At 47.5% G+C, this 25,636-nt stretch overlaps 7 protein-coding genes across 7 annotated transcripts; 4 read left to right on the forward strand and 3 right to left on the reverse strand.

The window, feature by feature from the left end:
* Positions 1 to 970: 970 nt before the first annotated feature.
* BJ212DRAFT_1273087 (glycoside hydrolase family 18 protein) lies at positions 971 to 2,246 on the forward strand (the record flags this gene model as incomplete). Its single annotated transcript, XM_041331064.1, has 3 exons — positions 971 to 1,143; positions 1,193 to 1,530; positions 1,588 to 2,246. 3 exons carry the CDS (start codon positions 971 to 973, stop codon positions 2,244 to 2,246), a joined length of 1,170 nt encoding a protein of 389 aa, XP_041192456.1.
* Positions 2,247 to 3,608: 1,362 nt separating this feature from the next.
* On the reverse strand, positions 3,609 to 4,910 carry BJ212DRAFT_1357123 (uncharacterized protein). The gene is made up of 4 exons (XM_041335744.1): positions 4,701 to 4,910; positions 4,075 to 4,650; positions 3,796 to 4,024; positions 3,609 to 3,747 (listed from the first exon to the last, which is right to left on the reverse strand). The coding sequence occupies exons 2-3, from the start codon at positions 4,613 to 4,615 to the stop codon at positions 3,891 to 3,893; spliced, it is 675 nt and encodes a 224-aa protein (XP_041192457.1). The 5' UTR covers positions 4,616 to 4,650; positions 4,701 to 4,910; the 3' UTR covers positions 3,609 to 3,747; positions 3,796 to 3,890.
* A 1,353-nt stretch (positions 4,911 to 6,263) lies between these two features.
* On the reverse strand, positions 6,264 to 7,768 carry BJ212DRAFT_1300030 (uncharacterized protein; the record flags this gene model as incomplete). Its single annotated transcript, XM_041332952.1, has 3 exons — positions 6,264 to 7,187; positions 7,287 to 7,716; positions 7,755 to 7,768. The coding sequence occupies 3 exons, from the start codon at positions 7,766 to 7,768 to the stop codon at positions 6,264 to 6,266; spliced, it is 1,368 nt and encodes a 455-aa protein (XP_041192458.1).
* A 9,523-nt stretch (positions 7,769 to 17,291) lies between these two features.
* On the forward strand, positions 17,292 to 18,011 carry BJ212DRAFT_1272771 (uncharacterized protein; the record flags this gene model as incomplete). The annotated part of the gene is made up of 2 exons (XM_041331039.1): positions 17,292 to 17,630; positions 17,697 to 18,011. Coding segments are annotated over 2 exons (654 nt in total), but the record flags the coding sequence as incomplete, so codon positions are not given.
* Positions 18,012 to 18,753: 742 nt separating this feature from the next.
* Positions 18,754 to 20,011, reverse strand: BJ212DRAFT_1357130 (uncharacterized protein). The gene is made up of 6 exons (XM_041335745.1): positions 19,839 to 20,011; positions 19,746 to 19,787; positions 19,668 to 19,690; positions 19,465 to 19,607; positions 19,165 to 19,415; positions 18,754 to 19,109 (listed from the first exon to the last, which is right to left on the reverse strand). Exons 1-5 carry the CDS (start codon positions 19,882 to 19,884, stop codon positions 19,211 to 19,213), a joined length of 459 nt encoding a protein of 152 aa, XP_041192460.1. The 5' UTR covers positions 19,885 to 20,011; the 3' UTR covers positions 18,754 to 19,109; positions 19,165 to 19,210.
* Positions 20,012 to 20,021: 10 nt separating this feature from the next.
* On the forward strand, positions 20,022 to 22,416 carry BJ212DRAFT_1357136 (uncharacterized protein). Its single transcript, XM_041335746.1, has 7 exons — positions 20,022 to 20,167; positions 20,223 to 20,389; positions 20,446 to 20,667; positions 20,736 to 20,800; positions 20,850 to 20,874; positions 20,934 to 21,016; positions 21,069 to 22,416. Exons 1-7 carry the CDS (start codon positions 20,122 to 20,124, stop codon positions 22,174 to 22,176), a joined length of 1,716 nt encoding a protein of 571 aa, XP_041192461.1. The 5' UTR covers positions 20,022 to 20,121; the 3' UTR covers positions 22,177 to 22,416.
* A 152-nt stretch (positions 22,417 to 22,568) lies between these two features.
* Positions 22,569 to 24,985, forward strand: BJ212DRAFT_1273162 (major facilitator superfamily domain-containing protein; the record flags this gene model as incomplete). The annotated part of the gene is made up of 11 exons (XM_041331070.1): positions 22,569 to 22,831; positions 22,886 to 22,989; positions 23,039 to 23,214; positions 23,262 to 23,445; positions 23,498 to 23,657; positions 23,706 to 23,813; positions 23,865 to 23,885; positions 23,942 to 24,045; positions 24,094 to 24,413; positions 24,468 to 24,671; positions 24,725 to 24,985. 11 exons carry the CDS (start codon positions 22,569 to 22,571, stop codon positions 24,983 to 24,985), a joined length of 1,905 nt encoding a protein of 634 aa, XP_041192462.1.
* Positions 24,986 to 25,636: the final 651 nt, after the last annotated feature.

The raw sequence follows: 25,636 nt of genomic DNA on the forward strand, positions 1-25,636 counted from the left end.
TAGCCGACCGTGATTGACAGTGATTCGCGTGCATAGTAACTAGTACTCTTGGTACTCATTCCGCGGTTTCAAGTTAGCATACCTGCGGTGCACGTTTCAAGTTGCCGCCGGGTGAACTTGTGAAGTGGTACGTCGACATGTCAACCTTTTTGCATTTCACGCTTATCGCGTCTAGGTCAAACTGATCATCGTCAGCTTCAGTCTGCGTTTCCAGTTGACTTGCTGGATGACCCAGGTGAGACTGGTTTCTGCACTTTTAGCGAATGACCATGTTTGTGCCACACGGGGTCATGGCTAAAAGTGTAGTATACTATGTCCGCCCTTTTGAATTCATGATTTACGTGCAGTCACAGGTGAACGTATCACCGTCAGCCTGCACTTGCGGCTGACCTGCTGGATGACTCGGGCAATATTTTGCCGAAATGCTGCAGCTGGTAGCACCTAGTAATAGTACTAGTGTTTTGCGCTTCAAGCCACCATATACGAGTTCATGGCTAAAAGCCCTTTGCGGCACAGTGGTATGTCTACATCCACCCTTTGAGAATTTACATTACTTATGACGCAGTCCCAGGTTATCATGGATCGCCGTCAGCCCCAGTTTGAACCATGCATCTGTTCTTGCGGCTGGCTTATGCGCCACTGCAGTCGCAAAATTGCCGTCAGCCCCGGTGGTTGACGTCAAGTTAAGAACGACTATATCTACATTACATGTTCTCTCATGACTGACATTTCGCTTTTCATCTACTTTCAGCTTCTCTACGTTTTCACTATGTTATCCCCCATATTCGCAACGTTGTCTCTCCTTCCGCTCCTTACCCTTTCCGCTCCTTCAGTCCAGTTATCATCTAGCTATGGAAACAACATACATTCAGCGAACCTAGTAACCCATTCCGAGGTCGGGCGCAGCGCCACTGCCATGTCAGGAACGCTCGTGATGACCTACTTTGTTGACTGGGCCCCCCGAACCGATATGAACTTTGCCCTATTCGACTGCATTGACTTTGCGTTTGCTTTCCCGGACGCAGAGTTTAAGCTAATCTTTGATTCGTCTGATGCGCCTACCTTGCTTCGCAACCTCGTGACGGCTGCACATGCCGCGGGGACGTTGGTCAAGCTTAGCATCGGAGGATGGACAGGCAGTCAGTAAGTTGCACCCCTGACCTTTTCCTCCGCGTTACTAATAGACTTTTAGCTATTTCTCGCTAGCCGTGTCCACACCCGCCAATAGGAATACATTCGTCAGTAACATCCTTGCCGCCTACAACCAATACAACATCGATGGCATCGACATCGATTGGGAGTACCCCGGACAATCAGGCAGACAAGGCAACACCGAAAGTCCAAGCGACGAAGATAACATGCTCGAGTTCCTGAAGCTTCTTAGGCTGAAGCTCCCCCCGGGAGCGAAAATGTCAGCCGCTGTTCAGAACACTCCGTTCGCTGGCTCCGACGGTCAACCTATCAAAGACGCGTCCGGTTTTGCGCAGGTAGTCGATTGGATCTTGCTCATGAATTACGACGATTTTCAAGGTCCGTTTGCATTAGAAACAAACAATAGAGAAGTACTAATGCATAGTAAAATTATAGCTGCAACCCCCCCTGGCCCGAACGCGCCCTTGTACGACGGGTGTGGAAATTCTACTCAGCCGTCTCAGAATGCAGTAGCTGGGTACAACGCCTGGACATTAGCGGGGTTCCCCGCGAACAAATTGGTTCTTGGTATCCCAGCATATGGCTACGTCAGCAACATCGGTATAGACCACCTTCGACAACGTCGCTCTCCCGAAGCCCCGCGTCTCCACCGCCTTGCCAGGCGCACCACCGTTAATTCTGACGACGATCATCAGATCCAGTTCCGAGATCTCGTGACCAAGGGCGTCCTACAGCGCAACAACGACGGAACGTACGTCGCTGTGCCCTCAAGCGGCTTCCAGCGTTCCTGGGACAAGTGCTCCGCGACGCCTTTCTTACATTCAGATACGCAGACTATTCCATACGACGATCCCGAATCCCTGGCCATGAAAGGGGCGTTCGCAAAGAAGACGGGTATGCTTGGAGTCAACATGTTTGATGTGCATGGGGACACAGATCAGTGGGATCTCATTACGGCGACACGGAATACTCTTCTTGGTGCTCCATCTACTCCGGTATCTCAACCTGCTTCCGCTTTGACGTCTTCCTCGGGCTCGCCGTCTGTACCACCAATGCCCGGGGGTCAGCAAGCACTAGGCGGGCCCTTGGCATGAACTTGAAGGCACGGGCTGTGGTTGGTAGATAGGGATATGGGCAGACTAGGCTGTGCGTGCGATAGGATGAATCGGGCGCTACTGTGCAGCTGGGTCGTACTTGCCTCTCTGGGTTTGGTGAACCACACTTGCTGTCAAATGGAAGATGTCTTGGACTTTACATTGTCACTGAATGAAAGCTTGGTACCTTTTTTCATATCGCCCACTAGTGACACGTTCTAGTCCTGAGTTATTATTAAGTTGGCAGAGCCACTTGTATCGATTAGATCTGATTCTTTCTTGACTCGCGATCAGTTCATCAAGAAGTTCGAAGCAGATAGGCCCTTCGAGAATGGGGAAATGAAAGATGGGTTTCTGTATAGGCGAATTATAGGCATATATGATATAGTAAGGGACGCCCGTTCACGTTCCCTTGGTTCATGTCATTATCTTATGCAACCTTTCCCCCCCTACGCCCCGAAATCATTGCCCCAGTGAGTCCTAGTGTTAGAGCGGTAGCGCTGAGTACGAGAGAGAGATTTTGTTCGTCTCCGATACAATGGGGAGATGAAACTCGACCCAGTTGCGATTATAATGTGCACGGCACCGATTGGATGGTGGGAGCATATGGTGGAAGTGATAGTTCCCGGCGCGCCGGATATCAATGAGATAGGCGTATATGAAGCACCGAAGCTCATGGCTCCATGTCCGGATCCTGTAGGAATATGTGGACCGGCGGACAGGAAAATGCCGCATTGATGGGCCGATTTATATGGCACTCAGAATCTTCTTCAACCCGGAACCAGAGCTCTCCTTTTTCTGGGTAGTGCGTCCATTCAAGTTGGTGGAACCGAAGACCTTTCGAAGGTCTTCGCACCTGATGTGGTTATCACGAGGTGACTGCGCATGACCAAAGAGGACAAATAGGTTGGGAGAAGCAGCAGCGGAAGGGAAGATACCGAAGTGAGTGTTTTTGTTCGAGGTTGTGTAAGCCATTGCGTTAGATAAGGATGCGTACGAGAGAACGGGTGATACTAGTCACTAGTGCAATCTAGAGTTCGCTGGCGGATGAAACTGTGCTGATGGGAGAGCCATGTTGAAATTCGGGCTGCTTAAGTACCTCAACTCGGAACCTTGTCGATTGCTGCTGCTCTGGCGACCGCGTGTGACAAGGACGAGGAAAAAATCAAGCAATCAGGATGGCACCAAGAATTGCCTTTTTCGGAAACTTTCAAGTGCAATATCCATGGGACCCACAGGGAACAAGCTGGAACAAGCGATTGAGACATCCTTCGCGGGGCTAGAGTCATGGGAACAAGGCCGAAACAGGAAAAATTGTAAGACAATGCTTGGCGGTTGTTTGTGTTCATTTAGCAACGTCTTCGTAAATCAACAACGTACAACAATATATGTACTAGTACTACGCTTGAACTCGAGGACCCGAACTTGTTGCTTAGTGTTTGCTTGCACGCTGCAAGGACAAGTACAGCTTGTCAGTCAAGCGCATCGACTAGTGATTATCAAGGCATGTGTTCATATTGCTGGATCTACCTACTGCTGACGAGGTTACAAGGGGCTGAAACCCTGTCCCTGTTTCAGTAGTACTATTAGTACTCAGGCAACGGGTTATTACAGGGCCCAGTTCTACGCATCTACGCATATGATTTACCGGAGGCCTAGGCTCTCTCTGTTGACTTGATGTATTTGAATAAATCGGTTGGCGGGGAAAAAACCTTGTCTTTGGCAGGAAACATTGAGACAACTGTCAGTGAGTTTGAAGTATTTGGTATGCCTAACAACTGCTCCGCATCAAAGGGAAGTAAAGGAAATAAGAATGTTCAATGAATACCTCTCCATCGCGATAAACCGATTAGCGTATCACAAGCAACAGTTATGTCGTATCTCCCACCGTCGGTCCTACCCGGTACGCCCCTCCTACTATCTCTCAACCCCAATAACCTAGCATCATCCTCCAATTCCTTCTTCTGATAGACATTGTACCATGGATCCTTCCAATCGCTATTCGCGCCATCATCATACCTAATTCCCTTCCTGATCATAGCCTCCCTCATAGCCTTGGTCAGATACTCCTGCACGTCCTCAGCATAATGTGTGGGGGCTCTATCTAGCACCTTCCGCCTCATCAACCGAATGTCATCATCTAGAGCCAATAAGTCCGGCGGTGAAAGTTGGAGTAAGTCACGCAAGTTGGCGCCGCCGATGATTGCTTGTGTGGGTGTCATGTTGGAATTCCGAGCTAGTTCTGTTTCTAGCCGGCATATGACACCCATCAACAGAGCCACTTCGTGTTCCTTTCGCTGAGCCTCGAGGGAGAGTCTCTCAACATCGCTTCCTAGACGTCGTGATTCACTGTTAAGGCCGTGTTCCATTATTAAGTGTTTGGATAGATCAGAGAATCCTAGGGCTATGGTACGAGTTAGTCCATGTAAGTACGAAGTATTGGAATATACAAACTCAACGCGGGCCGGAACAATGCTGAAGTGGAATACGAGATGGTACTGCGATAACCAACTGATGGATCATTGCGATCTTCGATGTAACTAAGTTTGTGAAGAGACGCCCAACAAATGGTAACAATCTGTAGTCAACACATACATGCAGTGATGCTCTAGGTACCGTCAAGGTGCAAATGAAGATTACAGCTGTGTGCGTATATAATGGCACTAGCATGTTGTGGGAAAATCATAATTGAGGATTTGGGACTTTGAAAATTTTCACCGTTTTGAGACTTAGAGAAAAATTCAAACAATTGCACCACGTTGGACAACAATACACCTAGTATGGTCAACCGAAAGATCTCATCCGACGTCAAACTCGCTGCCATTCGCCTGTATGAGCAAGATATCCTTAGTCTTCGTGAAATCCTTGATTGCGTCGGCTTCTCGAGACGCACATTCTTCCGCATCCGAAAGCTCTATCAGCACACCGGCGATGTAGTCAAACCATGGAGTGAATTCACAGGTCGTCCGAGGAAGCTGAATCTTGAGGATGTTCAGTACCTTGTGGAACTGGTCCACCACTGGCCAGATTGGTTTCTCGACGAGATCACTCGACTCATGTTATGCAACCGCTTCATTGCACTCCACTACACCACCATCCACCGTGAGCTCCATCGTGTGGGCGTTTCCCTCAAAAAGCTCTGTAAAATCACCAAAGAACAAAATGAAGATCTCCGTGCTGACTACATGCGACGGATGGCCCGATACATGCCCGATGAACTTTGCTTCATTGACAAGACTTCAGTAGATGAATGTACCTCATTCCGGAGATATGGCCGGGCAAAGAAGTGCAAACATGCCAGCATGAGAGGTGTTTTTGTGTGAGGAAGGTGGCTGACAGCTGTTGCAGCTATGTCTATTGACGGAGTCATTGCTGGCCACGTCATAGAAGGTTCATTACGTCAGAAGGGTTACTTACACTTTCTAGAACAAAGATCGAGATGTTGTACATGACGATGAGAGACTCAGGTAGGGGTGGCTCATCAGCTACTGTGGCCTGATGCTGCTTTGCTGCATTTTCTAGAGCATATAGTCAGACAAACTCAATCATTTTCCAGAAGAAACCTGATATATGCACTCATTTGTCCTTTTTTCCGCTGCTGCTGAGCTGGGGGTATAGCTATAGCTGGTACAGAAGCCTCTGGTGGTGGCCGGCCCACAGCATCTAGCTCACAGTTGATACTGTCTCGTGCCGAAAGTGCTTGTTCTGCAATGGCTGTAGACCCCAAGCTCTCATCTGAATCTGATTCGGAGAGGCTTGAGGACAGTTCCATGATATCTGTATCAGTGTTGTCTACAAATTCGGCACTCTTGAATGCCTTGGCCATTGTATGATTTATGAGGAACATGGTATAGCACAGTACAGATATAAAATCAATTATTGGGACACAATGTGGCATTATGTAACACAGAATGGTAAAAAAAAACTAAGTCCCAAATCTCAATCGTGATTTTCCCACAACACACCAGTGCCATTAGTTTTGTGAACTGCTGTAAACAGTGATCTTGGTTCATATATCTACAGTATCTCCAGCATTCTAACGTCCATCATGCTGCGAATGGACACCATGCTTTGGACTCGTGCAATGATATAGTGATCTGACGTGATTCTCTTGTACTCTCCACTGGGCTGCTGCACCAGTAAAAATGCGCTGAAAGGTTGTCCAAGGCGCACAATCAACCGCAATGCTTGCAAATGCAACTTGGAATAAACCGCCTCCTTGTCTCCAGGAGAGTTGTGAAGTGAATCGAGGAATGAGCTGAAAGGCTGTCCAATGTGAGGAATGAATCGCAGTGCTTGTGACCGAGACTCTGGGGGGATACTATATAATGAAGACCCGACCTTGGACAAGTTTGTCATGCTCTGCATATCATTTTTAAAGTCAGGTAGTTCAAGAGAGCAACACATCCACAGACGAACAAGCAGCAAGGTCTGCCGGGTGAGCTTCGCCCGTAAGAAGTGATTTGGCTTGTCTTCTGTAGTGATCAGCAGGTCATGAAGCCCTTTTGCCTTGACTTCGTACATGAAAGATGTCTTCTGGCCTTGACCATGCCTCCACTTCATTGCTGTGACAGGGAATGTAATGCAAGGCAGATGCAGTCTGCAGTTTGCGAAATGAGGAGCACTCAGCTGGTCAAGCAAGGCATAGAATTCTGAAGCTAGCTCTACGGTCATGACCTTTTGCAGGAAGGACACTGATGTCTCCATCTCATCTTCGGGCAGAGATGACAATATGGGTGGTGAAGCACTATAAGAAGTGATATTGGCCGGAAGACAGCTATTAAACTCAGATGGCATTCCAATCCAATCCAGGGCAGAGATGTTGCCTGAGTGGGCCACAAGCTCCTGCAAGAGCCTCCCGAGAGCATTTTGCTTCTTCTCACCATAAATGATAGGTAGGTGCACACCGAAAATACCGAATAATGAGTATGCAATGTCTTCCTGCAACATGGTGACACACGTCAACGACCATTGAGGTTTCTCTCAGGCGCCTGTCATTCCTGGACAAAAGGCAACAATGGCCTGTGGATCTATGCCCACCGCATCTCCCAGCTCCTGCATGATCACGACGGATTCCTTGTGGTTGAGAGAGCGATTGTTGAGATATAAGGTCCAATCCTGCTGATAAAAGAAAATGACTCTGGGAGCCAGAAATTCTCCCATGGTCCATCCTTGCATGTTCCAAGCACTCTTTGCCAGGGCACCAGCCTTTGACCAAGGCGGAACATCCGACAGGTAGACGATGGTAAGTACCAAATGGTGATACCATACAAACATGGAGTTGAGTGATTCTTGGAGCTCAGCATTGTTAGTCTTGTCGATGCAACATGTATCGCTCCAAGCCCAATGACACCCTGCATGGCGAGCAACCTTGCAGAATGACTGCAACTTCACGACTCCAACAGGTGCATCCAAGTCATAGATCTCCTTGTCCTGGATGTCATGTAGCAGTGGCTCCTTCTCTTCCCACCTGTGTGAAAGCATGGCACAGCTAAGATACATGCCTACCATTTCTTCAACATGCTTTGTTTTGAGATCCAGATATTTCATTTTAAATAACAAAAGTTCACTGTACTCTGTACTTGTTTTGAAGATCCTCATCTGTGCCTCTCGATCACACAATAGCCTGGTGGTGTCAAGTACATGAAGCGGACAGTTGTTGAATTGAGCATGAATAACCATTCGAATAGCACTCTCTGCTTTGGATTGACTGAGATAGTGCTGGCGCAGTTCTGGAGAGAGTTAAACACATTTATGCATGTGTTATTCAGAGCTCACTTCATGTGTGTGCTGTTTGGAGCATTTTCCAATTTGGAGAGCATGATCTTGAAGGCCGTGATTGCTTTACCATAAAGTTGTGTGCCATAAAATGCCTCATGCTCCAACTGGTATCCACGGTAAGATGAAGGATTGAGGTCGATGGCCTGCGCATTGATGAGTATTGGCTAGAAAACAAAATACTCTGCTGTACCTTTTGCACATTGAGGAGTGCTGCATTGTGTGCTGTTGCATTTGTAGCAAAGATCTGCATGATGCATGGTTATGTTGCATTAGATAAGTTGAGTGGAAATGTACGTTGGCATGAGGCAGAACATCCTTGGGCACTGCCCACTTTGAGATCTTCTTATCCCAACCTCCACTGAAGATTTCCTTGCCATCTGTGGAGAAGGCGAGGCAGTTCACCCAATTAGGATGTTTGAATATGGCAGTGGTCTGTTGGTCTGAGAGCTGCCAGAGGTGGATGTAGTGATCAATAGATGTGGAGGCAACAAGGGTACCAGTGGAGTTCACGGCAATGGCTCTGATCCTGTCAGTATGGCCCTTCCAGGGGTCACCGACTGGCCTCCAGGTGGATGTATCCCACTCACGTATGGTGGGATCATAATTATTGCCTCCTGAGAGAAGTCCTGCTGTTACGGCAAACTAGGATAGGCGCAATGACAGATACTCGATAAGAGTAACGTCTGCAGTTGAATCAAGACCTCATGAATGTAAGGTTTCTTAAGACAAGTCGGAGAGAGTGTCTCTGACTTGAATATCGGTTATCAGATGACTTAGGATTGGAGGTCCTAAGCGAAGGATAGTTCAGGTGAAAACCTAGTAGATTAAAGTGAAGATCTGCTAAGTACAGGGCTGAGTTTATATAGACATAGCCTACTTTAGGGTAGGTATGTATTCGTCATCAAGACGAGTCAGAGATAAGGATACATCATCGAGACGAGTCAGAGATAAGGATGAGTCATCTAGCAACGGCAGCGGCAATCGTGATGTAATACAGATATAATGGGAGACTGGTCTACTGATGGTGCAACGAGGCGTGGTCATGACATAATACACAAGTAAAGAAGAAAATGAGACAGGGGTATACATGATTGTAACATTACCCCTCATTTAGGAATGAAGTCACCGACTTCAGTTATCCTGGTTGGCCCAGTAAATGGGGTCAGCGTCGTAGTTAGAGTCGAGCAAGTCGTTCTGTTCTTCAGTGATAGAGAGCGGGCCATCTAACTTGGCGGTGTGGTAGAGAGCATCCTGCTCAATCTCCCATCGGGCAAGAGCATCATAGAAACCGACGTCAGTCCATACCAGGGGAATGACTGCTTCTCCTTTCAACTCTTTGCAAAAGACCGACAAATGGCCAGGTGCATACTCCTTACAGACTCGGCAATAGTATGCAGGACAGTTCTTGTGACGATGCCCGGTGATATGGCAGTTACGACATACGATGTTGTCGGCCGGCGGCATTTTTACAATTGTGACGGAGGAGGATTGGTTTGGGGGAGAGGGCGATCTAGATCGCTTAAGCGTTGTTTTGGACAGGGAGACGGAAGCTGCTCGTTTGGCAGTGATGTGGGAGGATCTCCATTTAAGTGGGAGTCTATGCGTAGTACACGCGATGGGGGCAGGAGAAGGAGAATCTGGTACATTGAGTACAGCAATAGGAGGGATATTATCACCCTGATGCTCAACGGTAGTTGTTGTAAGAGTTGGTGGCAGGATAGGAATGGTGACGTGGGGGGATGGTGGACGTGCGACTGGGTCGAGGGCAATGCGCTCAGTGACGATATGGATGGCTTCTCGGATAGCTTCTCTAGTATCGTCAGGCAGGAGACGGATTGCAGTGTTTCGAATGTGTATATGAAGATGGTGAAAAATAGTTTTGTGGCATTCATCATCTAGGAGGTTGGCAGTACGATCGATAAGACTAGCGTCCCTAATGATCCTGATGATAAGACCACTGGATATTGCCCCTCATTCTCCAAGGAGGCAATCTATCTCTATAGCGTATTGCTGGGAGGTAATAGTGGACTCAAATAGAGCGCTCGTTTCTACCTGGTCAATGACTGAGAAATAGTCTGTGAGGGTAGAATCAGAAACTGGTGGTGATTCTAATGGAGTTGGTGAGTGGCGGGCGAGATTGGCGGTGGTAATGTTCTGATAGTCAAGGAGGGTTAATGGGTGGGCGTTTCCTTCAGCAACAGTGTTCATAGCAGTGGTAAGTTCTTCAATGCGTAATATGCAGAGGCATAGTCATTCGAGATGGGACATTGTTTGGAAGTTTACAACCTATGGGCCTTTTTATAGGCAGCAAGGATGTCGGAAGCATTGCTAAGATTTTCTTCAGGAACCCATTCATTGCTGGTGGAGGAGTATCCTTTCCAGGATAAGAGATAGCGTCTTCATTTACCCGTTCCTTTGTGCGATAAGATCGCATCAATTTCATATTCTTCTTCATTATCGATGATGTCAGGAGGTGGGTTATGGAAATTCAGGCCGTGAATTTCTGTTTCATGATAGGACGATAGTTCAGAAGCGTGGAACGTGGGGTGAACTTTCCATTGGGGAGGTAGTTGGAGTGTGAACGTGATAGGGGAGAGAACGGCAGTGATCAGGAAGGGGCCGTATCGTTTGGGTGCAAGTTTCTGTGATGGTAATTGTGTGATTAGGTTCTTTCCAGATAACCAAACCTTATCTCCTATTTTCCATGGATGATACTTCTGTCCATGAGTTCATTCTGCCATTTGTTGCATAGCAAGGTTATGACAAGAGAGTGCTTCTTCTCTAGACTTCTGGAGAGAGCGGAGTCTGTCTTCTGCTGCGGGAACCGTAGAGTCAGGAAGCATATGAGGGAGGGCTCATGGTTCATATCCCATCATTAGAAAGAATGGTGACACGTTGCGAGAGTCATGTTTTCGATGATTATGTACAAATTCTGCCATAGGGAGGTGCTCTACCCAATCTTCAGGGTGATTCCGACAATAGATTCGAAGGTACGTTTTGAGCTCCTGGTTGAGTCGTTCCGTTTGGCCATCAGTCTGGGGGTGATAAGCGGTAGATGTGGCTATGTTGTACTTCAGGAGCTTGGCGAGGGCTTGTGAGAATTTAGATACGAATTGTGGTCCACGATCAGAAATGACCTTCTCGTGCAAGCCAAATCGGCGGTAGACATATTTGAAGAATTTCTTGGCAACTCCTTCGGAAGTGATGGTTTTAGTGCATGGGATAAGAATTACCCCCTTCATAAGCCCATGGTTGACCATGACCATGACAGAATCAAAACCGGCGCACGGGGGAAGGTTGGTAATGAGATCAACAGAGACCTGGGTGAAGGGAGCTGCAGCAACAGACGGGATCAGGATAAGGGGGGGGGTCGTAGGGTGAGTGTCTGACTTCATCTGCTGACAAAGTGCACAGCCTTCCACGTATTTATGGATATATGTGCCCATAGAGGGCCACCAGAAGTCCCGTTTGACTAGTTCTTTGGTCTTAAAACGCCCAGGGTGACTGGCAGTGGGGTGATCATGACATTGTTCCAAAATAAGGCGCCGTCCGGCGGGGCGGACGTAAGCGCAGTCCTTATAGTAGAGAATATTGTCCCTAATTGCCCAATCTACGAGGGCGGATTTCATTGGAGGAAGGGAACGGCCATCCAACACATCAGAAGCAGCGGCGAAGATGGGGTCGGGGTCGGAAGGGTCAGGGTTTGCAAGTGTGGTCATGAGTTCAACATCAAGAAGTCAGATGAACATGGAATCGGGGAGGAGTGTTTCATTGACATTATCTTCCGAGGAATCTGAGCCATGGTCAGGGCGGCGAGAGAGAGCATCGGGGGCGACAAGCTTAGTTCCAGCAACATGGTGGAGTTCGATATCATAACATGACAAGATCAATTGCCATCAGGCTTGTTGGCGGGTTAACTTCTGAGCTGTTCTAAAATACAGTAGATTTTATGGTCCATGAAGACAACGACAGAATGAGGGTTGCCTTCCAGGTAATGGCGCCATTCAGTTAGGGCTCGGATAACCACGAGGAGTTCACAATCAAAAATCTGGTAGTTTCGTTCTGCAGGATTCAGAGTCTGTGACAAATATCCACATGGGTGGTAAACACTGTTATCATCGGTTTGGAGCAACACTGCTCCCATAGCAATGAGAGATGTGTTGGTAGCGACTGCAAACTGTCTGCTGGGATCTGGGTTCTGAAGGACCGGTTGCTTCAGGAAGCATTCTTTTAGAGTGGAAAAGGCAGACATGCAACGTTCTGACCAAAGGAATTTGACGTCCTTCTTGGTAAGGTCAATTAAGGGCCTTGTGATGTTGGAATAATGGGAAATGAAATTGCGATAGAAATTGCAGAATCCCAAAAACGACTGGACTTCCTTTACGGTTGTGGGAACAGGCCAATCCCGAATGCCATTGGTTTTGGCATCATCCATTGCCACACACCCAGGGCGGATGATCATTCCGAGGTATTCCACTTCTTGAGCGTCAAATGTACACTTCTCGGGTTTGAGAAAGAGTTTCTCCTGTTGAATTCTTTCAAGGATGTGCTGAGTTCATTCATGGTGGGAGGCGAGTTCATTAGAGAAGATCAGAATATCATCCATGTATATGACAAGCCATCCTTCGTTGATCTCCTGTTGAAACGTTCTATTCATATACGCCTGGAAAGTAGCAGGGGAGTTGCAAAGGCCAAAAAACATGATGTTTGGTTCGAAAAGACCATACTCCGTGGTGAAGGCGGCTTTCCATCGATCTTCTGGGTGAATGCAGATATTGTTATACCCCGAACGAATGTCCATCTTCATGAAGTACTTGGCACCATGTAACCAAGCGACCAGAGAGAGTGGTAACAGAAGTGGGTAAGCGTTCTTAACCGTCCATTCGTTAATGTACCAGTAGTCTTGACAGGGACGAAGATCTCCGCTTTTCTTTCCTACAAAAAAGAATCCACTTGCCTGAGGCGACTTTGACTCAGAAATGAATCCCTTTTTTACGTTTTCATCAATGAAGGCTTTGACCGCTGTCCATTCTACTTCCAATAATGGGTACACTTTGGATGTTTTGGGAATGAAACTGGGTTTAGTTTCGATTCAGTGGTCTATACCAGGTCATTCTGGTGGTAGCTGATTTAGGCCGTCTTTCGCGAAGATGTCGGCGAAATCATGAAGGTAGGAGGGAACGAGTTCTTCAAATGATTTCTTCTTTTGTTCAAGTCCAGCGGCTAGTGCAAACTGTTGTGCTTTGTTACTGGTTTTAATGTATTCAGCGGGCCGTGATAGGGGTGTAACCGTGGGTCGTAATTCCGCAATACTGGTACCATCCTTGGTTAGAGGGGTGTCCAGCGAGACGTTGGTGATTACCTGGAGCTTGGAGGTGTCAACAGGATATTTGATCAAGAATTCGTCATCTTCTAGATGGTAGGTAGAAATTTCGCATACGGGTGGTGCATAATCCATTGTCCATACATCATCTTTCATGTCAAAAGAGTTGTCATTGTTGTCAGGGATGGGGTCCAAGTTAGGCAGCGCTAATGGGACTTCTTCGTCAGGAACTTCTTCGATAGTAGCTTGGGGCATTGGTTCTCTGGGCGGTGTAACTGATCCAGGAGGCGCCTTTGGCAGCACTACAACTGGAACCAGGTTCATTTTCTGACCCGTCTTTTCCGATTTTCAGAAGAGAGGAGGGAGTCCATTCTTCTTTCGCTCGTTATCAACTTCTTCTTCAATCTGGTCACTTTTCTCCGTTTTGGGGAGTTCTAGCATTTCCACTTTCCATCAGATTACCGGGTCCATAGCACGTAGCCAAGGGATCCCTAGTAAGATCTGATCACACCGGCCAAGCTGCGCGATATTGAACTTCCCAATCATAGATTGTTCGTCTATTTTGACAATAAGGACGCAATATCGGGTGATAGCGCCCCCTTTCGCATAACTTCCATCCGCAGTAGTAACCCGGAATGGTTTCGATAGTTTGTGCATATGAATTCCATGAGTTTTGACAAATTCTTCTGAAATAAAGGTTCCAGCGGTGCTGGAGTCAACAACAGCTGTTGTTTCGACGGTTTTCAGACGAGTTTTGGAAATAAGGGAAATGGGAACGCGAAGTGCCTTTCTGATTCCAATACTTTGTACAAGTCTGATAGGTACATCAGAAGATACTGACATCAATCCAGTCTTCCACATCAAAAATCCTCGGCAAGGCGATGGATCATTGTATCTTCATCTTTGCTGTCGCTCATTTCTTCTCAGCAAACAGGAATCTTCTTCTGTGGGCATGCTCTGGTCAGGTGTCCCTTCTGGTGACACATGAAGCATAGTCCCTTCTTCATATGGTCACTTCTTTCGGCTTCAGTGAGCCGGTCTACTTCCATGGCATTCGGATCGTGTCGGTCAATGGATGGTCTGGGTACATAACATTGTCCCATTGGTCTAGTGGCGGTCCGATGATTTGATCGGTATGCAGCGCCTCTTTGGTAATTGCTGTCAAGTCTGATGACTGCAGCAACGTACTTGTCAAAGTCTACAGGGATGGTTTCCATCTGATAGACAGAGTTGACGATTCCCCTCTTTAATCCGTCATTGAAGAACGTGATCAGGACGGCGTCTTGCTTAACACAGGCTTGTGCAGCAAGAGTCTTAAAGCTGGCGACATAGGAGGTGAGGTCGCTCGTCTGTCTCAACATTCGGAGTTTATTCATGGCGGTGCCAATGGCATTGGCTGGCACGAAGGCTTCTTTGAACTTGGTTTCAAAGTTTGCGAAGGTTCCATAGGATTTAGCAGTGGAGTTGTCGACTTCGGTGTAGAAAGTGAGTGCCCATCCCATAGCACTATCTTCTGTCATATATGCGAGAGTGGTGATAACCTTCTTCTTGTTGGTGTTGTAGATTGTAGTGTTAAGCGCAAAGTACGCCTTAATCGCATACAACCATCATAGAGCCTGCTGAGGGCTTCCATCATAAGTGGACGGAGCTCCGGCTTTCAATTCTGGGGTGTTGGTGGTGGACATCCTGAACGTCTGGTCAAGTGATGTTTCTGTTTCAGGGGAACATTTAGTTCTCTCTCTGAATCTCTTCTGAAATCTGTAACCTCTCTGATGGAGAGGGTTGGTGGGTGACTTTAATCTTTTGTTACGGCGAACTAGGATAGGCGCAACGACAGATACTTGATAAGAGTAACGTCTGCAGTTGAATCAAGACCTCACGAATGTAAGGTTTCTTAAGACAAGTCGGAGAGAGTGTCTCTGACTTGAATATCAGTTATCAGACGACTTAGGATTGGAGGTCCTAAGCGAAGGATAGTTCAGGTGAAAACCTAGTAGATTAAAGTGAAGATCTGCTAAGTACAGGGCTGAGTTTATATAGATGTAGCCTACTTTAGGGTAGGTACGTATTCGTCATCAAGACGAGTCAGAGATAAGGATGAGTCATCTAGTGATGGCAGCAGCGATTGTGATGTAATACAGATATAATGGGAGACTGGTCTACTGATGGCACAACGAGGCGTGGTCATGATGTAATACACAAGTAAAGAAGAAAATGAGACAGGGGTATACATGATTGTAACACCTGCACCATCAGGCGTCCACACCAGTGAGGAGTTTAAAATTATTGTTGAACAGAACTGTGCCTGTCCCTCAAAGGTTGCAAAGTGTTCTATTGTGCTTGGATTCCATATTTAGATATCATGTTTTGTTGCGATAGCTAGGTGCTCACCAGAAGGCGAATACTAAATGCAGAGGACAATATTACCACAATAAATAATTCATTCAAGTTGCAGCTGCATCCACATCTCTGTCCTCCACAGCTTCATCATTTCGTCCAATGAACCAGTCGCCAGAACAGGGCCATTTGGAGAAAAGTCCAGCAAGTAGATCAGTTTGTTGTGGGCTTGGATGGCTTGTGTGAGAGATTCCCCTGTGTCACCATCCCAGGTGATGATATTTCCACTGTCATCACCGCTTATTATCAATTGCCCATCTCCTGTTACAGCCACAGCCCACACCCAGTGGCCATGCCCCTCCATTTTCTTCAACACAACACCACTCTTCAAGTCCCACAGATGAAGCGTCCTGTCTATCGAGCCCATGACCATACATTGTCCATCAGAGAAGACTGCTACTGATAGTATGCTTTCTTCATGATCTTCATACATCTGAATAGGTGTATTGCCTGGCATGATTGCTTCTTCTGTCATTCTGGTGAGCTTGATGGTGTTGAGCACTGTTGAGATGGACTTACTGAAGGTGGGGATAAAGTTTCCGGTAAGCTGCACAGGTTGTCCTGACTAATTTTATCATCATGTCTGCTGATCAGCCACCAAGAGTACCTGTCAAACACTACCATGGCAATGCAGGCATTCATGCCTTGATACTTATTGACACCTCCAGGGAGCAGAACATCAGTATGTCAGATTGTCAAAACGTAATTATTTGTTACAAATGGTAATGGTATGTCACAAAAATCACTGCAAAAAGCATGACTCATGAGATGGTCATGAACAAACTGTAGCCAATACTTAGAAACATTGCAAATTTGCGACGGAACTTTGCCCGGGTTTGCACAGCATCTGAATAGAAGCTTGGTCAATGTGGCCATAGCCTCGAGCCTTGGCCACCCTCTATGGCAGTGTCAAAATATTGTAGACCGTTTTCACTGAGAACACACCTTTCTATTTTACCACCAGGAAGCCTCAAGTTGAAGTAGAGTTTCAAATATGTTGCAGATAATGAGGAGCTGATATTTTCGGCTGATGAAACAGGTTCTCATACTGTGGTTTTATCATCTCAATACAATTTTTAAACAATTCTATTATCAGCCTGGGGTGAGTGAAGATTTGGCCGCAATTGAGGTACTGAAGACTCACCTAATAATCCATAGCTGGTCAAGTTCGAGAGAAAGGACCTTTTTCAACATTACATCACCGCATATTCTCTTGTTCTCCACATTGGTGAGTTTTGTTGTGTGCTCCATTGTGTTGCATAATCCATTGCAGTTAGTAGTGACCTGTCATGATCTTGCTGGAGGAATGCAATATAGACGAATTTGACCGATATACGATGAACGATATCCCAATACACCTCATATGTCTAACAGACATGACATTTGTTGAGCGCAATGAGGTGAGGGAGCACTTCAGGATGTCTTATATAAAGCACCTTGGTCAACCCTTCAATACTGTCAGATACACCATCCTATCTCACTGATGGCTGAACCAAGGGGAGCCAACCTACAAAGAAATCAAGGTGGGCGCAGCAGCAGGTCCAGGATATGAGAAACTGAAGAAGTTCTGTGCAAAAGCCGAGGAGTACAATATGAAATTTGCATGGTCAGATACTTGCTGCATTAACAAAAGTAGCAGCACCAAGCTTGATGAGTCAATTCACTCCATGTTTAGATGGTATGGAAACTTGGCTGTTTGCATTGTCCATCTAGCACAAAGTGAAACCATCAAGGACATAATGGAGGATGAATGGACTGAAAGGGGCTGGATGTTGCGGGGGCTCCTCACACCCACTCGAATCAAATTCTTCAACAAGTACTGGGTGCCCATGACAGGCGATAGAAATGACAAAGATGACAAGGATGACATCAATGAATTCCTGGTCAGTAGGCCATTGCTATCCAGCCTGAGGTGTCGGGAACTGGCTGAAATATTGGAGACTCTGGAGAGAGCTACTGGTATTCCTTATGATGACCTACAATGCAAGTTCTGTCCAAGTCCGTCCAAGATGGATAAATGGATGATGTGGGCAGCAAGATGCAAGACAACAAGGGTCAAAGATGTGGCATATTCCCTGATGGGAATGTTTGATGTGAGCCTGCAGATTGTGTATGGAGAAGGGGGAGATTGTGCATTCTGCAGGCTCATAGAGGTCATCATGCAGGCTGGTGACCCTTCTGTCCTCAACTGGAAGGGCGAGGCTGCGAGGCATCACACTTCGCATGCCATTCCTAAATCACCACAGAGCTTCATAGCATATTGAAGTTTGGAGCTGGAAGGCAGTGGGCAGTTGGAAATGACTATGACCAGCCTTGGCTTGTGAGTGCCTTTGGTAGTATTCCCTCTCAACATCCGTTTGAATATGTGTGCAAGACATGGCTACAGCATTACACTGGACTGCCCATTGTGTCCAAGCATCAAGATTGATATTGATGCCAGCTATCAACTCAACTCCATTGATCAATATGCACTCAGGATCGTTAATTATTCACTCATCGGCCATGTGCCAGGGATCCGGGGCAAGTCGGCTGGTTTCATTCTACACTGAGAACCTGATATTTTCCACTGTGTACCTGTCTGTGAACCCAGGTCTACTGCATTTGTTGGGCTTAAATTCCCTCCTCCAGAAGAGAGGTTCGCTGAGTGGAAGTTGGTAGAAGAGGTGGGCCTGGTCCAAGTTAACTTCCCAGTTATACCAGATGAACCAGTTTGCTACATTGATTGCCAATACCTACAGACCATATACTTGTAGTGCTGGCTCTAGTAATCATATGAACGGAGGGAGGTGTCTTTGCACACGCTGTAGACTTTCAAAAGGTCAAATCTCTGAGCTCTGTCAGAGTGTCTCGTCACCAAAGCTGAGTGGCTTGTTTGAACATTGAATAACGCAATATTACTTGGGCTAGTGCACACTTCACTATTTGCTGCTAGCACACACAAACAAACACGAACAAACTCATCCTAGATAAATTTTGAAAATTCTCTTTCCTCCGCTATATTGACCAACCGACTCTGTCGCAAAGATGCAACTAACACCAATGGTGAGTGTACAATTACATGTTTCGCTCTTCTCTTGTTTTTGCGGTAGTGATGACATATTTATTCACACTGTATGAATCTGTGCGTCTACTGGATGCATGGATTGTGAGTTTTTTCTACAACGGTAGCTGAGCCGCTTTTACTTTGTTCAATTTTGTTTACCAAGACGTCTAACTAACAATAGTTTCCAGGTTGTCTTTTGATTGCCCGCGATGTCATATCTCAGCATTTCAGTGATCGGTTTTCATCAATGACATCCGTTACTAATAGCTCTGCACCGCATTCAACGACCATGTCCCTAGACCCTGGGCGGGCATTCATGCTGTATTACTACCATTTGGAAAACATAATTGATGTGATCATATTTATGCGCGTACCGAGGTTATATCCAATTCGGTGGTGTAACCATCTCATGCAACCATGCTACTGGGTTCCAGTTTCTGAAAGGTCCAGGGCAGCTTCACCATCAAAAGCGTCCTTGGGAACTTGGCCTTGCATTTGCGTAAGGGCTCCCCTGAGGATATACAGATACGGACCAGATTTGACAGGGGGTGGTGTAGATTGGTATCCGACCAATAAGTTGCACCGTGGACATGAGAATCTGTACTGGCGCTCGTGTCCCTCTGGCCTGCACGTTGCAATCAGCCCTGCCTACTATGGATACGATTTGGTCGTACCTTTCGACTAGAACGGGATCAGTAGATATAGCGTTTAATTTGAGAACGATTGCATCCTCTGTACCGCTATCCTGACAGCGAATGATGGTAGCACCATCAGTCTGGCGCTTTGGGAGCGCTGAAAGGCTTTTTTCAATCACGAGCTGTCATGTACCTTGCGTAAGTTCGTGACAGGAGTGCCGAGCCTGAATGAAAACGCGCACGATAAACTCGCCACAGATGCAGTCTGTGTAAGGGACGCAGGTGAACTAATGCGATTAACGGCATAGCACGGTACTCACAGTACACCCTGAGAGCAGCTGCGGCCGATGCCGTTGGCCGTGCTAAGAAAATGAGCAGCTGATGGGCTAGATAATTGGAATGATGTGACTGACCATCCGTGGATGAGGAGACCGCTGAACGAGAGACGACCTTTGGCATGATTAATGTTTGACCAGAAACTCAAGTTTGCTCCTGCTCGGACAAAAGCGTACGTAGTCGAGGCTGGTCTCGAATCTGGTTAGAACGAGTTGGCAAGATGTTGGGTAGGCACAAGATAACGGACAAAGTCAATAATCATATGGTCACGTGTGGCAGTCGTCGTAATTAAGCCTTCAATTGTTTCTATCTCCTTCAAAGTTCTTTCATCCTTCCTCCCGACAGTCAACTGCTCTGTACATGGCAGAAAAAGATGCCACCGTACGCCTCCGTAGAGCGGTTAAAGGTTCGTTCTTTTATCGGTATCAGTCTGTAGCTCTGAGTGACGCCCATATCTACAGAGAACAATCTCTTCCTCGTCAAGAGACTCATTCAACGAACAGACATGCGGAATCCTGACCCCGGTCCGAAGCGCTACACATCATTAGCTTGGGCTGCTGTCTTGGGACATGAGGAGACGTTCGAGTTTTTACTTACAGCTGGGCATGACGACGAAGAACTCAGCAGGGTACGCGCTCGCCACAAGCGTTGTCCCTGAGAGGTTTTGACCACTTCATCTATCAGGAATCCGAGAACAACACCATTCTCATGCTATTGGCTGATTTCAAGCCCCCACCACCCAACCCTTACGCGCCAGGCCCCTCGCAGGTTGATCTCATGGGTGCTGCGCTTCGTATGGCAAGACTTTACTACGAACGTTACCCATGGATTCTTGATTGGTCCAACGTGCAAGGGAAAACAGCGCTACACATGGCCGCTCTCAAGGGAAACGAAGAACTTGTTCGCGTGAGTCACCCGAGACCTCGATTGTAATCATGAGCCTGAGCTTATTTTATCTTCATGCCCTTCTCAAGATGCTGTGTGATTTGGGTGCTGACTTTGATCTGTCGGATAATAAAGGCAATACTCCACTACATTAGTAAGTTCCTTCCAGTCATCGGGTCTGGGAATTGACTAGTCCTTGTCAGTGCAAGTTCTTGGGGTCATATCCCGGTACGTGGCGCGCATCTGATGGAGTGCGACGTTCTTTCTCGCTTACTTTTGGGCCCCAGATTGTCCAACTTTTGATCGAACGGGGTTGTCAATTTGCTGCTCGGAACAATGACGGTTTCACTGCGTCCGATTACGCATATTCGTGAGCCTAGCGCTTTTTTGTACATATTACTAGGCCGTTAACGGTAATGCAGTTTCAGCACGCGGGACACTTTGCAGGACTCTGCCCGTATGCAATTTGAGACTAATAAGAAATCTAGACGCATGGTATTTGCACAAGCCGCTGCTCGAGGCAATGAATGGCCCATTGCCAGACCGCCACCTATTCCATTAAAGCCACCCAGCGTTGGAAGGAATGGGTCTCGGATGCGGAGCAGCTCAGGTGGAAGTCGCACAACCGCGACATCTGACAGCGGCGATGTAGACAGTGCCGGGCAAGGGCCAGGACAAGGAACCAGTCTTTCATCTCTCTCAGCGTCTTCGACGACGTCGCAGCCGTCGAGGTTACCCTCGCATCAATATACCCACCCTCATTCGCAACGATCTGATAACATGTCGTCGGCCAGCAGTACAGGCACTTTCCCCTCCCCGGGACCTTCGCAGGGGCTTACACTCAATCCACCTCTTGTGCAACCAAATTCACTGTCACCAATCGTGAACCGCATGCGGGAGCGAGACGCGGACGAGATAGAGAAGTACATGAGGAGAAATCGTAGCGGAAGTGCGGGAACAGCGTCGACGGACAATAAATCGCAGAATGGGAATAACTTCACTTCGGCTGGTCCTTCGGCAAACGGTGACGATATCACCGCACTGGCTTCTTTAGCCATCACCGGATCGACGGCACCTCGAAAATCTCTCAGACCTTCATTTTCTGCTGCACAGCTCCGCACAACTCCATCTCCCCTTGCCACACAAACCCAGAACAGTCAAGCAGACGCTTTGAGAAATCGTTCCGGGACAAATCCGTCCAGCGCACGTCCAGCACAAGCTACGCCTTCGCCAATTCCTGTTCTCACACGCGCACCTTCCTCAGATACTTCTCAACACGAGGAGAAGTTGGTGGGGGAACCTGGCACGTTCACCGGACCCCCCACACAATACGCGCAGTTCCCAGAACCACCTAAGAAAGGGGTCCGTATTGCATCATCAGCCACTGCCGCAGCTATAAGCCGAAGACTACCCAGTATCTTTTCGTCCAAGTCCTCACCTGCTCAGCCCCCTCCTACCCCCACCCCTGACCCACCCCAAGGTCATCATAGCCATCGGAGAGGCTCTTCAACTGCTTCTATTCGTGGATAACTGTTTATTTGTTGTACGACTTTCATCTGGACTTCACTTCGGTTGTATGTTCCACTGTTCAATTTTTGTGGTGGGATTGGTTTCCGTCTGGACATTTTTTATACACCCAGCATTGTCTGTTTGCACTAGTACTGTAGCACAACTTATTTGTAGCAATTGCACCCTTCCTCATACAACAGACCTCAGATCTTCAGATTTGGGGCAAGACCGATATTCGCTCCCTTTGCTCGGAGAATGCCGATTATGGGGTATTAGCACTTGCCTCGCCTGCTCTACTTAAGGAGGTTCGTGCCTCTTTGCGTCAAGGCTGCTGAACCTGATCAGCTTGGTAGTTCTACCTCGCTGTGTTTCGTGCCCTTAGTTTCCTCTTTGTTACCGTCTTAAGCAGAAACATGACCATTGCATACAATCCTGACGCGGACCCTGACCCAACCACCCAGATAGCATGGCCAGCTAGCCACAGGTCGCGCACAACATCTAATTCTCAACAAGAAACACAGTCTGTCGAACAAGAATCATACCAGGCGATAGATGGAAACGGAAAGCAGAAGCAACACGCAAGCGAACCCGGGCGAACACGCTTAACCACATGGAATCTTATTACCCTCAGTATATCCATGGCCGGCGCCCAAATCGCGTGGACGGTGGAGCTAGGGTAAGTTCTTTATGCTACTGGTTTTCCGGGAAAAAAAAACGCTACGTCTGCCAGATACGGAACACCATTTCTCCTGTCACTGGGGATATCAGAACAAGTTACCAGCTTGGTCTGGTTAGCTGGGCCTATCAGCGGCCTTATTGCACAACCCCTCATAGGTATGTCCTCTGAGATGGGTTTTGGATGGTCCATTGAACAGTTCGCAAGGTGCAATATCTGATTCGTCCACGTCGAAGTATCGGCGGAGATACTGGGTGGTCTTATCGACGGGTGCACTTGTCGTCTCAACGCTAGTTTTGGCCTATTGTCAGGACATCGCTGGTTTCTTTGTTGATATCTTTGGCGGAGGCGCTGGTGACTGGGATCCAGAACGCACGAAGCAGGTACGTTAACATTTGTCATTCCTCATTTATGTCTCTTACACTGCCAGGCCGCAAACGCTGCCATCGGCATAGCTGTCTTCGCGTTCTACGTTCTTGATTTTGCTCTCAACGCTCTCCAAGCATCTTTGCGCAATCTTCTTCTGGATATCACACCGCCCGATCAGCTCAATGCCGGCAATGCTTGGCATAGCCGCATGTGCCAAGCAGGTAATATCGTTGGTTACGGGTTTGGTATGTCATTATCCATGCTCGTCCACCGACGCCGCGCTGACGTGGTGTCAAGGATTTATCCCTCTTGCGAAGCTTCCCTTCCTGAGCTTCCTGGGTGGCGATCAGTTCCGAAAGTTCTGTGTTGTCAGCATGACTATCCTTGTTATCACTGTGTGGATCACTTGCTTCTGTCATGAGGAGAAATCTTCTGCAGAAAGGAAGAACAGCCAGAGGTCGGTGGATTGACATGGAAACGACTTGTTAGTTGAACGAACTTCTAGGCGCGGCAAGTTGGGTGAAATTTTGGAGAACATTTACAGTGCAATCACAACGCTTCCGAGACCTATTAGAAGGGTTTGTCTTGTGCAGATCTTCGCTTTCATGGGATGGTGCGTGACATGGATGTTTCTTTGAACGGGTGTGCTGATGCGTCAAATTAGGTTCCCATTCTTGTTCTACTCGTGAGTATTCTCAAATTCAATTCATATCTCATTTTATAATTGATTTTACACACTAGTACCACATATGTCGGTCAAGTTATGGCCTACGAGACAGGTGAGGAGCCAGACAACGAGCTAGCCACTCGTAACGGTGAATTCGCAATGTTGCTATACAGCATAGGTATGTTTTCATATATACCATCTGAGGCGAAACCTCACATCAACATAGTGGCTGTTCTCGCCGGCGGCATACTTCCCGTCTTTGCCCGACGTGACCGTCGTCTTCTCCCTGTAGAAGGTGATGACGAAGATGCACAGATTGAGCGCTTCCGCGGTAGACTTCACCTGTGGCGTCAAGAAGGGATCACAAAACTTCCCAAGATGCCATGGCTCCTCCGGGACATATGGACAGCGGCGATGATCTTGTTCACCCTGCTAACGTTCTCTACGTTCTGGATAAGCACCGTCAAGCAAGCTACGGTTGCAATTAGCTTGGTTGGGATATGTTGGGCTGTTGCATGTTGGGTACCGTTCGCCATTATCATGGAGGTCAGTCGTGTTCATTCCCAAGTGGATTTGAGTTTGAATTGTCGTAAATTATAGCTGTTGAAAGAGATGCATGCAAAGATTCCTCATCTACCTGAAACAACAACTGAGGCCTCTGAGCAAGATCCTTTACTTGGTCGTTCCTCAGAAGTTGAATCAGATTCTGATACTGAGGATGAGGCCAGTGATAGTGAGACCAGGCCAGCAGGAGGCACGATCCTCGGCATCCATAATCTTGCCATTGTGATGCCACAGTTCATCGTAAGTCTCGTTGATCTGTTCCCTTGAAACCTCACTCAGTCCCTCCCGCTCAGATCGCCTTGGTCTCATCTGTGATCTTCCGCATCGTAGATGAATCCAACCCCGTTTCAGCTCCCTCTCCCTCTCCCGATCTCGAACCTGATCACAACACATACTTGGGCAAGAACGGCGTAGCATGGGTCCTGCGGTTTGGAGGCTTGTGCGCGCTAATCGGCGCTGCTGCCTGTCGTATGGTGCCACCCACCAAGACAGAGCGTCAGATGAGGAGTGGGCTTGCTGTACTGAAAGAGCTAAAGGCTGAAGAGGAGCCATGATTTTGTTCTTGTGAAGTTAGGTGCATCGATGATCTAGGGTGGACGACGGTTGTATCATACTCATTCATTCATTACATTTTCAACCGCTGTATCCTGCATATCTGTTTTCATATCCTATTCATTCATGTCTATCACTTGTTTTGTCGTGGTCCACGTTCATGTCCATTAATATCGCGGTATTATTGAAAAGATGACCTGTCGGTGCGCAATTATGAGACGCCTACCAAGGCCACCGCCCAATCCCAGTGTTCATCACTCCCCTGAGTGCCGATATATCGGCAGGGGATGGACGTGGTTGCAGGTGTAGCCCTGTCTTCAAACAGTACGCGACACACTGATGACCCTGTTCAAACACTGATCATCAACACAAACACACCTCGCAGTCTGGGATCGAACGTACAACCAGATGAAAAATCGACTTCCACTCTGTGAAACAATCTCGCTGAGAGCGCTGTTTCCCAGAATGCACTGAGCGACGGTAGTTTTCTAAGTTCGATTGCATCCTCCTGTGATGGATGTCCACGAGCGCAGATAACCACGCACGGCGGCGAAGTCCCTGACACGTCAAATCGAGAAACCTGCCAGTTCAATATGGATGGCCTGGTCGAACCGAGGACCGTGTCGCTTGGCGCTGTCATACCGCACTCGGCA

Source organism: Suillus subaureus (assembly GCF_016647635.1).
Source record: "Suillus subaureus strain MN1 chromosome Unknown BJ212scaffold_18, whole genome shotgun sequence".
In the NCBI taxonomy this organism is placed as follows: domain Eukaryota; kingdom Fungi; phylum Basidiomycota; class Agaricomycetes; order Boletales; family Suillaceae; genus Suillus; species Suillus subaureus.

Bases quoted from the DNA above. Each gene is read 5' to 3' on its own strand.
- BJ212DRAFT_1357123 (XM_041335744.1), bottom strand. From the start codon at position 4,615: ATGGAACACGGCCTTAACAGTGAATCACGACGTCTAGGAAGCGATGTT. The intron at 4,025-4,074 runs GTATTCATTGAA...GATGCGGAGCAG, and splicing joins CGGTTTATCGCGATGGAGAG to TTGTTAGGCATACCAAATAC.
- BJ212DRAFT_1357136 (XM_041335746.1), top strand. From the start codon at position 20,122: ATGGCAGAAAAAGATGCCACCGTACGCCTCCGTAGAGCGGTTAAAG. The intron at 20,390-20,445 runs GTACGCGCTCGC...TTCATCTATCAG, and splicing joins ACGACGAAGAACTCAGCAGG to GAATCCGAGAACAACACCAT. The intron at 20,875-20,933 runs GTACGTGGCGCG...TTTGGGCCCCAG, and splicing joins GTTCTTGGGGTCATATCCCG to ATTGTCCAACTTTTGATCGA.
- BJ212DRAFT_1357130 (XM_041335745.1), bottom strand. From the start codon at position 19,884: ATGCCAAAGGTCGTCTCTCGTTCAGCGGTCTCCTCATCCACGGATG. The intron at 19,691-19,745 runs GTGAGTACCGTG...TCCCTTACACAG, and splicing joins AGCTGCTCTCAGGGTGTACT to ACTGCATCTGTGGCGAGTTT. The intron at 19,416-19,464 runs GTACGACCAAAT...TGCAACGTGCAG, and splicing joins GATCCCGTTCTAGTCGAAAG to GCCAGAGGGACACGAGCGCC.